The sequence below is a fragment of the Paramormyrops kingsleyae genome, chromosome 22 (assembly GCF_048594095.1).
Source record: "Paramormyrops kingsleyae isolate MSU_618 chromosome 22, PKINGS_0.4, whole genome shotgun sequence".
In the NCBI taxonomy this organism is placed as follows: domain Eukaryota; kingdom Metazoa; phylum Chordata; class Actinopteri; order Osteoglossiformes; family Mormyridae; genus Paramormyrops; species Paramormyrops kingsleyae.
In genome coordinates, this window is record NC_132818.1 from 12,696,754 (window position 1) to 12,710,520 (window position 13,767).

General features: G+C 45.5%; 2 protein-coding genes and 1 long non-coding RNA gene across 8 annotated transcripts in view; 2 read left to right on the forward strand and 1 right to left on the reverse strand.

The window, feature by feature from the left end:
- Positions 1 to 6,515, reverse strand: part of mpg (N-methylpurine DNA glycosylase) — a 10,889-nt gene extending 4,374 nt beyond the window's left edge. Inside the window, exons 1-2 of one of the 4 annotated variants that reach the window (XM_023821880.2) lie at positions 6,285 to 6,515; positions 178 to 274 (exon numbers count right to left, since the gene is read on the reverse strand). In XM_023821880.2, the coding sequence (XP_023677648.1) occupies positions 178 to 243 (66 nt within the window). In that variant the 5' untranslated portion in view covers positions 244 to 274; positions 6,285 to 6,515. Of the gene's footprint in view, positions 1 to 177; positions 1,969 to 6,284 lie in introns of those variants that run through there. The other 3 variants (XM_023821879.2, XM_023821881.2, XM_023821878.2) reach the window with 3 other exon arrangements.
- On the forward strand, positions 6,017 to 8,662 carry LOC140581586 (uncharacterized). The gene is made up of 3 exons (XR_011984666.1): positions 6,017 to 6,327; positions 6,950 to 7,030; positions 7,126 to 8,662. It is a non-coding gene; the product is annotated as an uncharacterized lncRNA (long non-coding RNA).
- Positions 8,663 to 13,175: 4,513 nt separating this feature from the next.
- Positions 13,176 to 13,767, forward strand: part of rhbdf1a (rhomboid 5 homolog 1a (Drosophila)) — a 28,019-nt gene continuing 27,427 nt past the window's right edge. For all 3 annotated transcript variants that reach the window (XM_023822151.2, XM_023822152.2, XM_023822153.2), the window contains exon 1: positions 13,176 to 13,454. The gene's annotated coding sequence lies outside the window, so the exon portion shown is untranslated. The remainder of the gene's footprint in view (positions 13,455 to 13,767) is intronic.

Sequence of the window (13,767 nt, forward strand, 5' to 3'; positions counted from 1 at the left end):
AGGGCCAGCATTCTGAGTCAGTGAGAGGCGTTACCGCAGCCGTTAATGAGAAACATGCCGATGGGATATGAATTAGAGGATGGGGTGGAGGAGGGGGTCTGCCAAGAGCCTTCAGTACTTAACAGCGACCACCTTTCTGTAACCTTTAGGGAGGCTCCTATCGCCACGGCGCCCCACCTCGCATGCCAGCGTTGCCCACCATGCCAACACAGCCCTTGGTATCTGTGGGTGATGCCAATCCATGATCCCAGGTCCGGAGTGCGGTGAGGTCCTTCTGCCACACCAAACAGGGGGTCACCCACCAGCCATCCTTTCGAATCAGCGTCACGTGGCGTTCATGTCGGCCTCCCCTAGAAGCTGAACCTAGAAGCTATGATTTTACATGTTTAAACACTGCTGTGGATGAGCAGTGAGGGTTTATCTAAACTGAAAACACCAAAACCAGGAAGGTGAGGGTGGCTATCATTCTGTTCACCTCATTAAGCAGCTATGTAAGTGGTTGGATGTCATTTTGCGTCAATGTATGACTCACCAATCGCCTGTCTTTCAATACCCATTAATTAGGCGTGTTTTTGTACTTTCACTGCCCTTTGTTCTTCGAGAATCTCACTAAGCCCATTGACTCTGACACAAAATCCCTGGAGCTCGGCACAGACTTTTATTAGTCCATGTCAGTTGAAACTGAGAGGATTATCTATAACCAAATGCTGACAAAACAGAGACTGATTTAAAAAGGGCAGCGATACTGGGAAACCCAGGAATGACGAAGGCTCTCACTTCTCATGAACTGCCCCCCCCAACGCCACCCACTGAGGACACCATCTTTTATTTTATTTCAATAAAGGCGTTTGTTTTTAATAAAGGCGTTCATCCTAAAATAAATAAACGTATCTGCCAATGGCATGGCCTGGAATCATCAGCTTATCCAATGCTTTGCCACCCCCCATAAACAAGTTTTACCCTCGCCTTGTGCTGGGCCCTATATTGAATTTTTATAGGTCAGGCTGGGGAGCACCCATCGCACCCGGTTGGCGACCCCCCAGGCTGACACTCGGTCCAGTCCCACCCTCTAGAAATGCCCACTTATCATCCGCAGCCAGGTGTTAGGTGGGGGGTGGGCGTCCCCTTAGCCAGATCACCCACGAGGAATCATGCCACATGACAGTAGTGCCATAACTGATGCCCCCTCACAATGCAGGTAAGGTGCATCAATCGGGAACAGAGATAGGGACTCGAGTTTGCGACTCGGACTAGAGTCGCACAGTCGCTCTGAAATTGACTTCCGACTCGACTTGACTCCGACTCGTCGGTACCGACTCATGAACAATAAGAGCCTTTAAGGCTCTGTTGAAATTTCTACACATGCGAAGCATTGAGTGTACAACACTCCCTAAACCGTAAACAAATTATGATGTGCGGCTGTGCGGAGCAAAGGAACTGGAGGCGGAGAAGCGTGACGCCAGGCGGTATCAACAAGCGAAACGTTTTTTTGTTTTGCCACTGGTTCAAATTGTAGACCTGATATAACAAACCGTGGGATATTCCGATTGTTATTCCGAGAGTTATGTTACATTAGATTGTTCTGCTTAGAAATAGACCTTGTTTAACCTGTGTCGTAAATTATATATAGTGTGTTATTACACTGAAACAGATCGGCATAGATTGCCAGAAATCTGATAATTTAGCAGGCACGTCCCTAAAACGTAATTTAGTAGGTATATAGTATTAGGTGACTGCTCTCCCGTGCCAGGAGCAGCCAGACTGCGCGCATTACTTAATCTTATTAACATGGAGTTCGCGGTGTTACTTAATTGCCTAATCATTTATTTACTTGCACACACACGAGCTGAGAGACAAATCAATTTTATCCATTAATTGGAGTTTTTGCTTTAGAATGATGTGTAAAAACCAAAATTGCGTTTTTGTGTGTGGTCCAGGTATATATTACGTTATGGGGAACAAATGTCCCCACAATGTGATAAAAACCTGTCATTTTGATGTTGTGGGGTCCATTTTTTTCGGTCCCCACAAGGGCAAAATACAATCATAAAAATCTGTGACTGCGATCAAATTTTTTTTTAATGTCAAATGTTTTTTTTTTGTTTATTTTTGGTTAAGGTTAAGGCTGGGATTAGGGTTATGCCCATAGAAATGAATGGACAGTCCCCACAAAGATATGAATACAGGTCTGTGTGTGTGTGTGTGTGTGTTAAAATGAGAGTCTTTACAGTCATTAAACACACTTTCAGGCTTCTGTTTTTAGAGGAATTTGCCAAATAATTTTTAGAATCAGATTTTAGTTTTTTGTTCACCTCCTATTTTAAGAGCAATGTTATAAACTGATTTAAAAAATGCTGTTAGCTGCATATAATGTTTTTTTTCTTCTTTTTTTGGGGGGGGGGGTCCTTTTTTCTCTTCTATGTCTGACTCATTAATGCTAAAAATGTTTACTTGTTGATTTTGATGTCATTAAAAATTCAATAAAAAATGCTGTTGGTTTTACACACACACACACACACACACACACACACACACACACACACGTACATATGTACATATACATGTGTATATATATATATATATATATATATATACATATATAAACATACACACACACACACACACTTGTTGCAGGGACACTACACACACATATATATATATATATATATATATATATATATATATATATATATATATATATGTGTATGTCTGTATGTGTGTGTTTGTAAATATATATATATACATATATATATGTGTAGTGTCCCTGCAACAGGCCTTCCAAATGTAGGGTATCATTATTCTGCCTAAAAATATCAATATGTGGCTTTTGGTCCATATCGCCTAGCCCTACGTATCACCCACCCCGCCGCTCTGGTGCAGACACTGTTGCCGCGGTGACCGTGCGGCGATCGATCGTGTGTTCTGATGTTGTGGAGAGAGGCTATCAGCTCGTATTTCCTCCTGCTTTCATGATCTATGTTATCGAGTCTCTATATAGCAGGAGGAGGGACACACCCCTGTCAAACTCCCCATTTCGTGGGGGAGGGGGTCCTTTGCATTTACACTGCAGCTGCGTAAGATGAATATCACGAGTTGGAACTTTGTTATTATTCTTATGAAATGAACTTTAATGGGCTAGACATAATTAAATGGTTTGCTGATAATCTGATCTTGTGCTATCAGGTACATTTCTGTGGTTGACGGAAACTTGATTATTATCCCCGAAATAATGGCCTGGTCCCACTGTGGTGCCGGCTATCAACAGGCAGACCTTGCTGGACTGATGCTGCTCATCCTAGGCATCATGTTTATATCAGTGCACCCTGAACGCAGGATGAAAAGTAACGTGGCAGTAGCTACAGTCTGTACTATGCCAGCGTGTCTTTACGCTCAGCAGAAAACAAATGTCCATTCCAGTAAGAAGAGAGGCCAGGCCTTCCTGGAACCACGAGCTATGAAAGCGTGTCAGTGCTCTTTGTCACTGTGACCGGTGTGTTTGTTCACAAATTCCTGCCCCCGCGAGCAGCTGCTCTCCTCCCCGACAAGAAGGCGGCTGCTTTCTCTTCAGAGAGAGTGCTGGCTCCTTGCTTGAAGGTCCGGCTATGAGCACAAAATTCACAATGATTTGCTATTGAGAAATACATGAAGAGTCTTTTACCAGGGGAGCTGAGTGGGCTGACAGCATATCAGAGAGCACAGCTGTCCTTGTATTCTTGTACCTTGACATTTCGTGTGTGTGACACATGACAGCGCTTACGATGGCCCATACGCATGGCTTGTATCCCGGTTTCTAACTGAACCTGCCCAGCCTGCTTATTACTGTACTCTGTGTTTATCTGAGATTGTGTTCTGTGGCCTGTACTACGAAGCAGGATTACTGGCTTATTGAGGTAACTTGTCGGATTTAAGGTACCACAGTTTAAATGGACTTCATATTTGTTCGCTTTTTGCCCAGACTACCTTAAATCTGACAAGTTACCCAGATAAGCCAGTAACCCCGCTTTGTAGTACAGGCCCCTCGCGATGTTGTTGTTTTCAGTCCCAGATATGTTTTTTGAAAGATCCTCCCTTCCTGTCTAATCACCATGGAAATATCGGCTTTTCAAAGTGTGTTTTGGGAAATGGTGGGCAGATTTGTGGGCGTTTCCATTTTTCACCAAAATCTTTCCCCAGGACCGTTGCTGTGTTCACACCAAGGAGAGGTGTGATCCAGCACACTCTCCATGCAGAGTGTTTGTGAAAGTGGGGCTAAATACTCCCTACACTTAACTCACTGCTTCCTGATTGCTCTAAGAATTAGTTTAACATAAATTATTCTTTACTCTTTAGTCTTATTACCTCAAATATTACCTTATTACCTTGGATTCTATCTTATAAATACCATTAATTGTCTACCAAGCAGCCTGTTCATGATTTTTGTAGCAATAATTCACAAAATAGAAAATAAGCAGCTAAGCAAACGTTAGTAATGACCGCACGCTATATCGGTGTGAAGCAGATTTCCTGAAATGTAAAATACCAACATCATTTGAGCACAGGCCTGTAAACTGATTCATTTCTAAACTGCCTCCAACAAATGGAAGGAACATTTTGTAACTTTCAGAAGAGACGCCACTGACTTTAGTTTAAGGAATTCGAGTTTTCCTAATATACGTTTCAAGGTTGTATGTTTGGTTTTGACATTGGTAGGGACCAAATCAGCCCCCAAACACATGGTACGCCTACAACATTGGTAGGGACATGTCCCTACTGTCGATACCCAAATCTATGCTCAATTCTGTACACATTGAAAACTATTTTTACATTTAGTATCCATTATTGTCCACAAGGTGGCAGCAACCTGAGACGGTACCAATGTGAACAAACATCCTGTTTGTTGCTTATGAAATTAGGTTAATAGTTTAAAATAAATTTGGTGTAAATGTTTTGACAGTTGCGCTTAAACTATGGGCACTGTGAAAATAAGGCCTTTATGCTGTAAAAACTCATACACCATGATATTAAAAAACATGATTTAGTTGACAAGCAGCCTTGTAAGATAATTATCTATCTGTCCATTCATCTTCAAATAGCTTATTCTGGTCAGGGTTCCCGGGCAGCACAGGGCACAAGCCTGTGGAACACCCTGGGCCTGATGCCAGTCCATGGCTGAGGGAGGTAATTATCTAGTATTTTCAAATTATGTAGTTAGTCATGGTTTTCCCAGAATGCTCTGAATGCTAGTAGATGTGAGAACACTATTCAGAGTGAATAAATTAGAAAAACGTATTATATTTAAAGTAGTGTCTCATTTATATGGGTAGTATTATCATACAGTCACAGGAGTGCATTAAATTACTTTTTTTGTTTAATTACAGACATTCATCACTTAATGATGAGTTCCACTCCTACAACTAAGTCGCTAATTGGCTATTGTCGATAAGCAAGGAGCCGAAATTTCAAGCATACTGTACTGGAAGTGGGTTTATGTCAGCCATCTTTAGATATTGTTTTAATGTCACCTTTGCACCATTTATAACATCTTAATATGTTTATAAATTAGTGTATCGTATACTGCAATAAACAGAATAGAAGAAATCAGCTGTAATATTACTTAGGTTTGCGCACTGCACAGTGTACAATACCCGACTGATCTGAGAGGTGGTTGTAAGTCCGGAAGCATGTTAAACAGGTAAGTCGTTAAGTGAGAGGCGTCTGTAATTAATTTTCTAAAGTTTTTTTTCGGTACGGTGGGAGCTACAGTATCCTATGTATCAATATTACATTTTCTTTTTTATTTTACATAATTCATTGTGCAACTCACACTAAGTTCTGTGGTAGGAGCTCTCAACCCCAAGTACGATAGTCTGCAGAACACCGGGAGTTTTAAACCATATTTTTATTTTTTTTTTTTACAGCCCTCCATGTTCTGTTTGCATCTGAAAAAAGATGGAAACGGTAAAACTCAACAAATCACCAATCTATCTGCCGCCACCCCCCACCGATTTGTTTTGCCAATCAGTGAAAGTGTTGTACATCGTAAACCAGTCTGCCAGCATGAAAAGGTTGGGATCCACCTGTCTTTGGAATGTAACTGTGACCACGTACTGAACAAGCAACGCCATGGATGGCTTGTAGGTGCATAGTCTTTTTCAGCAGAACTTAGTAATCAAATCACAATGTCACATTCATTACATTTTATTTTGTCTAACGTGGGTGATGTGTAGACTGACTTAACCGTGAACACAAGTCGTCATCGTCAAAACTTAAAAATCTCAGATATGAGCCGAGACAATTTGACCCACGCCACATTCCCTGAAGTCCAACGTCTGAAGACGAGACCAGAAGGTCAGGATCCGAATATTTCCAGGTGTAATTCCATGCCTGAGGCTGTTGTTTTTCTCTTCTTCCCGTTATCGACCTCGTCAGTTACTGGCAGCGTTCCGGGGAACGTTGCTGGAAAAGCTTAGTGTTGGGCAGGTGGGGGGGCTGCGGTAGACACAGATGTGTCGAGGGATTCGATAGTGAAAACATCAGTGTCCCGATCCTCTCTTTTATTTATAATGATACTTAAAACAACTGCTTCATTAGAGCATATTTCACAACCCGACTTGCTCTCGCTCCTTCAGATTACCCAAACTGCCCTTGGTTATGCATAACTATCTCCGCTGGGGAGCCACTCAGCGCTCATGATTGTAAAATCTGTAACGCGGGAAGATTTTAACAATGATCCTACAGGGCATAGAATGACATAATTTTGAAAAATGATCGCTGTGATTCTTTTTGACGTTAGCAGATGCATTTTTGAGGCACTTGTGGGATTGTTTTATTACTCAGATTGCTTAATGTTATAATTAAGTGCATAAAACAAACAGCTTCCACATGTTCTGTCGGCGTTGCCGATAACTCCCCCGCTTGGCCGCTGGCCCACGTGACAGATGTCTTCGCCTCTTACATCCCTGCACTGCAGACTGGGAGATTCAGGGAAATTCTTAGCCTCAGAAGATCGTTCTGCTGTGAAGTATGGAAGCTGGACCTTTTTCTAGGCTCAGTTAAGTGTTAACGGCTCTCAGCCAGCGTTTAACCTGCTCTGTGTCTCTGCTGACAGCATATCACTCTCATCACACTGATCATCTGTGTTTTCAGCTACGCGTCTCAGACTCTGAGGCACCACGCTTCATGGTGACATCTGGCTGGTGGCAGACTATGCGCGGTTAACAATGAGGATCAGGTGAGGTGGAGAAATCAGTCAGCCGGGATGTTGCCTCCATTCACCTTGCTGTCACACTCTCTGCTTGCTCGGGGCTTTGGTGAGGAGAGTCACTACAGTACCCAAACATCCCCTGACCTGCTACGTGAAGCTCCATGAGAAGGTTTTGAGGGACATCTGTGGAGGAGATGGTCGACACTCTGCTTTGCTGGGCCCTGAGGTGTAATATGAGGCTGACACAGAGCTCTTCTGGCATACGGACTCCATTACTGCAAAGACGCAGGACACAGGAGGTCCATCAAGGCAATTATTAAAACAAACATGGGATGGTCACTTACTGGGTGTTTACGCTGGCATTTGGAAGGACATTCTGCTTTAACTGGTCACTGGTAATCACATGTACTTACTTCCTCCTTGTTTCAGCATAGTTATTGTGAATTTCCTGCGTTAAACTGTATAGGTGTGTTGATTTGAATGGGGGTGGGCCAGGACAATGCTGGGCTGTAAGAAACGTGGAGGTCTGTCGTACTTTCACTCTCTCTCAGGCCAGTCCATCCTCGGCCTGCTTAGCACGTTAAGATGTGGTGGGTGGTTCAGCTAGTGGGTGTTTACCTCCCTCTGTGTGAGTTTATTGCACTTTTTCACACTACTGGCTGTGTTCCTCGGTCCAGCTTTTTCTTTGTTTTTCTGTCTGTGTGATTTTAACTTTCACAAAAACAAAGAAACTCATTGTTACCAGGTTACAGGAACAAGATCACCTTCTCCCTGGAAGGCATAGATAAAGACCGTCCTGCTCTCTGCTCCCCTGCCAGGCTTTCCTAGAATGCACTGGGCCTGCGATGGCGAGGGCCCTGGAGGCCTGCCACAGAAGACAGCGGGAATGCTCCTCTCATGTGTAACGATGACATTAATAGGTGCGCACAGGGGCCCATTGCTGGGGAAACTGACACCTTGCAGTATTATGGGATGGCCAGCTCTCTCTTGCCTCTGGTGTTTGCGGGGCTGGTGTTTGTGATGTCATGCTGGTTGTCCTGCACCTTTTGTTAGCTGCCTGTGACATCACGCCATTCAACATGGTAACGATTCTCAGGGCAGCTACCAATGGGCGTTGTCCTCTGAGCTGTGGAGGATTTGCTAACTAAGGGGTGCAGCAGTGCTAGTCAACATGGGGCCGCTGACTTAGCAAGCCAATTTCACTTAATCTCGGATGGGGGGGTTTGGGGGGGGAGTGCCAGCGGAGAATCTTGCCAAGGGCGCTACAAGGGCTTCAAACATTACTGGGTATTAGGCATTGGTATACAGTCCCTGGTCCTTTATCCATGTTTCTGGTTCCTTGGCCCTTGGTGCTGGTTTCTGGTCCTTGGTTATTGGTTCCTTTGATTCCTTCTACAGATTTCTATTTAGATTTTATTTAGACTTATTTAATTTTATATTCTTCTTGTGTCTCTGTGTCTTTGTGTGTTGTGGCAGTCATCACATAGGCAATTTCCTCCGGTATCAATAAAGTATTCTGATGGTTCTGGTTCCTTGGCCTGTGGTGCTGGTTCCTGTTCCTTGGTTCCTTTGTTTCATGGTTATTTCCTTGGTACTTGGTCCTGTAAGTTGTTCCTGAGTGGAAGCGCCTTGTTCAGGTATCAGGCTATAGCCAGGAAAGGCAGCGATCAAATGAATGGGCAGAACAGCCTGGACATTGAGCCTGAGTCTCCACAGGGTCCACGTGACATCCTGCCCGCTGGGGCCCCCTAGCTGCTAGGAGGTGTGACGCACTTACGGCTCATGGTGACACGGAAGAGGCCCGTATGAGGAACTGCAGCCATGCTCCTGTGTCACATGTGACCTGCAGACAGAACATCATGAGGCACAAACGTCATGCATCCCGAAGGTCTGCGCCGGCGTTCGGCACACTGCCTGCCATCTGGTCGACCTCCCACACGTAACCGCAGGCCGGCTAGGACTGGGACAAATACACGAGACCGGCTGTATTTGGGTGGGGGTGAGGATCACATTTTGCAGCGGTAAAATTCCTGCTAAGCGGTTAAACAGAATGCGAATATATTTGGGATATTGGACGTACAGGTTTGTAGTTTAGGGTGGAAATGTGTGTGGCTGTGAAAAGGGATCTTAGAAGGTATTTATCGGAATGTCCCTCTTCTGTTATGGGCTGCCATTCACCCCCCACCCCCACGCTCACACAGAAGCTTGGCTGTCACTTGTAAGGCTGCTTTGAAGTGTGATCCTGGTCCTGTGGGTGGCCGGCTGGAATGCCAGTCTCAGGGCTGTCCCGGCATGGCCTGGGACGTGGGCCGTCCGGTGAGAGGGTAACCATGGCGACGCTGGCGCCGCACGCACAGACGGGAGGTGGGAGGGGCCCCCGGGGCTTTCCTGTGACGGCCGCGAAGCAGAGGTGCGAACAGCATGACAAGGAATGAAAGATGGAGAAAGAGTAAATAGACGTGCAGAAAGGAACAGCCTGCCCCCCCCCCAGCTGCGTCAGGCTAATTTGAACCTGATACGGCTGTCAGCTGACTTTCATGTTCCTAATCGTAGGGGACATGGCTACTGTCTGCTTTGGTTCCACCCACCAGCATGTACCACAGCCGCCCCCTCCCAGCGATCCGGGACAGCTGCTCGTCTCCAAGGGGGCCCGGCTGATAGCCTCGAAGGGAGTGTGTAGGTGATTATCGTGTAGCTGCTGCACGCGGCGCCCCCACAGCGGTCATGCGTCTGGCCTGGAGTTTCACCCGAATTCTCCAAAATGATTTCCTTGCCCCGGATCCCATGAATGAACGTGACAGCAGGAATGTATCAGAGCAGAAACCCGATTCTGAAATGCGGCTCGACCAGTTAATCCGATTCACTTCGGTGAATCGGAGGTGGAATGTTTTGGATGTCCCTTGATCTATATCGATACCAGGTGCGGTGAAGGTGACTGGGTGTGTGTTTGTGTGTGTGGTGGGCAGACGACAGACAACACAGGGCCGTGATCGTAGCATCATCTCGTGAGTAATCACCAGGAAAAAAAACAAAACATTTCCTGGCCTGAGAGAGATGAGCGTCATTTATTAATGAGGTCAGAGAGGATGAAAGGGGACTCAGACAGCGTACACAGCTGTCACCGGCCTGGTGACAGTCCCTGTATCTGGTCTTTGGGGGGGAGCTTTAATAATTAATACTTCTTTATGGAATATTAATGAAAAGCCCCTGCGAATCTGCCCCACATATCATGCTGATGTGTGAAATATTAGACCTGTAAATGGTGAATCATTCCAACCACAGCACGTCTTGGAATTATAGACTACACACAAGATCAAATGGGGGAGAGGAAGCGGGTGGTGGTGGGGGGGTGTCCAGCCACACATGGCCAGGCAGGATGGCCCCCCTCAACAAGTCACTTTAACCCCCCCCCCCCCAGTGTAGTGACTGTTTGTGGCCAACAGGGGGCTCCCAAACTTTGGCGAGCCAACACAAATTTGGTGTCTGGACGGTAGCAAACATCGCCGCTGCTCCTGCACACGGCCGGCCAGATCTATTTATAATAAAGCAAATGTGCCAGAAAACCTAGAAGCAGAGGTCAACCCAAAACACCGCTTATGAGATGCTCCTGTTCGCCTGATCGCTGCCTTGGGCCCCACAGCCTCTGGGAGAGACTTATGCTTTCAGCCATTATCGCTGGCCATTAATCTGCTGGTGCCAGACACTCTGTGTGCGCCGCTCAGTAAACAGGGAGAGAATTCAGGGCCCACTGTCTCCAACCGGGGCACCAACCGTCTGGATCTCTCCACCTTCTGGCTGGGCTGCAGGTGTCATCGTTTCTGTGTTCTGACAAGCGGCATGACTAAGACCCCTCGGCCATTCGTCACGGCCTCTTTCATATCTCACGACCAAAAAAGTCCCATGAAACCCCCTCAAAAGCCGGTCTTGTCAGGGGCGTGTGAGTGATGTCAGCTCAGGAATAACCGAAACCTGGCCCGCCGTCTCCGCTGAAACTCTTTGATGCTGCAGGACACACCAAATGATCGGCTGGGGGCCCCTGGGTCGGGACTGAACTGTGATTACCGCATTCCTCAGAAACAAATCACCCAATGGTTTCATACCCCTGGAGAAACAACTTTTTTTTTTCTTTCTTTCCTTTCTGTTATTGTTTGAAAAGGAAGCCTGTACAGTATCAGCAGTGTGAAATTACTGCGTGTCAGCACTGAAGTCGTGCAAGCCCATGTTAGCGTGGTCAGGAAGCATCGCCCAAGGCCACGGTAATTAGGGACATTTAAAGCTGTTATTGAGGGAAGAGGAAGTGTGTACATATGCTGTGCGTAGCATTCACGGGTTTGTGTGCCTCTGCATATATATTTGTGTTGCTGGTTCAGCCATTAGGTTTTGTGCCGTTAATTCAGGACGTCAACTTTAATGACTTCTGTAAAGCGTCCAGATGTACAAATTTACGAGGTTACTTAAACCGCAAACTCTGTTAAGCTACTGTTAATGAACTACACAGGAGGTTTGAGGCATATCCGCAATATGGGTGATTGCTAAAAATAACAACGGAAAATCAGCAAATAAATTAGGACACAAGGGAGATTTTGGGTTTGACCTCCAGTGGGTTTGAACTACTGTGGCTTAACCGCGTGGTTTGAGAAATACATAAAATAGTAGGCTACGAGGTTTAAGAAATCTGGCACAAAATGTAGCCTATGATACGCATAATGTGCGCCGAATAAAGGCCATTAATCTCGATCTTAACTGTTCGTCAGTGGAAGCTCCTTTTTCAGGGATCAGGCTGAAATGACAAAGGGCGCCAATGCCAGGAAAGCCAGCGAGCAAATGAATGGGCAGAATAGTTGTTCCGCAGGTTTCCCCGTCGGTCATGGATATCTCAGATCAAGAGTCCGTCTTTATCATAATTAGTCATATTGTAAAGAGGGTAGACTTTTTCAGTAATAAAGAGCCGCGAGTTGCTTTCATGATCTGCAGGAAACAGCCATTAGGCAAAGCATGGTGTGATAATACAAACGCCAGCAAGATCACACGGGTAAAACGATCGACTTTTCAGCGGAAGTCTGAATCCTGCTGGACATTAACTCTGGTCAGCTGTGAGCCGGAGGGACCAGGCCGACCGCCTCAATGACTGTCCCTCGTCAGGCTGAACGTGTCACAGCGGCAGAGCCGCCTGAAGGGAAGCGGGTTACTGCCCTTGGTAGAGCCCCTGTGTTTGTGAAACTCCTCTGTTATTTTAGCATCGCATCGCCATGTTCACTTATTTATTATAAATACACCCTCTTATCGTCATATTGTGCTGTTCAACAACCGTGCCACATAAAATTGCAAGTTTAAGGGCATTCCATAACGAAAAACGATGTTTTATTTCAAAATACTTAAAAATAAAGTTACATATGTAGTATATACGTGGGAATATAAAAAAATATCCCAAGTTTTATAGAGAATTAACCAAATTTAAGGCTACTGTTGGCCTACCGTGATTTTATCTTAAAGTGAGCGTTTAAGTGTAATCTAAGGAACAATTCAGCAATAAACCCTGCGTTTGTTTGTGACTGATATTTCTGCGTAGTCTTAAGTAGTTTTTGTAGGCTTTGGTCTCTAATTTACTGCCTCGTCAAATGGAGTTCAGGTACGGAGAATTATAGTCCTACCTGACACGGGGTGCCATGAGTATATATGTGTAGTAAACGTAACTCTTCCCATGCACAGCATCCGAAAGCGACGCATTTTATTATTAGTGCTTGGTTAAAAAGTATGCTTATCGCATGCCATGTCTCACTGATAGTAAGTAGGCCAAATTCACTCTCTTTCGCTGCCTCAGTTTTCTTATAGCGACTGGATTAATCATTTTTAAACCGCGTGCCACATCCATGACTCAGGACCTCGAGTGCAACCACTCGGTTTTGCCCCGCCCCCCGCCCTCTTCAAAATTTGCCCCCCCCTGCGGTGGGCGGGGCCCCGCTCCGCGCTCCCGAGCAGGCTGAGCGAGCGCTCGCCTGGCACCGGCCGGACTCGTGTGCGGGAATGTGCCGGACGCGCTGCGAAAAGCGGGACTCGACCAGCGCTCGCCTGGACAGCAATACCCCGGCGGCTCCAAACTAGGGCTCTGGCTCGGAGAGTGCGGGACGTGGATAATACACACACCCTGTCTTATTATTATTTTTTGTTTTTGCGCTTTCTAAGGAAGTGATACAAACAGCAAGATCTCAGGATATTACACACGGCGTGTGTTTACAGCCGACAGTGTAATAGCGAAAAATTTGTAACTGCGGTAAGTTTGTATGGCGTTTTATTTCGATTGATATGATCGGTGTTTTTTAAAAAAATAATAATAATATGAAGTATAAAGGATGAGCGCTGTGAACTTTGCACACTGTGCGGTGTTTTTATGATTCATCGGCTGTTCACACGGGGATTCCGCTTTTCATCTCAATATGATCTTAATTAAGCGGCGGATCGACAATTCATCTAGCTAATAATGGAAGCGTAGATTTCATGTATATATGGTTATGTGGCGTGATAAAGTGGTCATTATCAACCCTTTTTGTTAGATTTGTACACTGAAAAAAGAAGGGGGTGGCTTG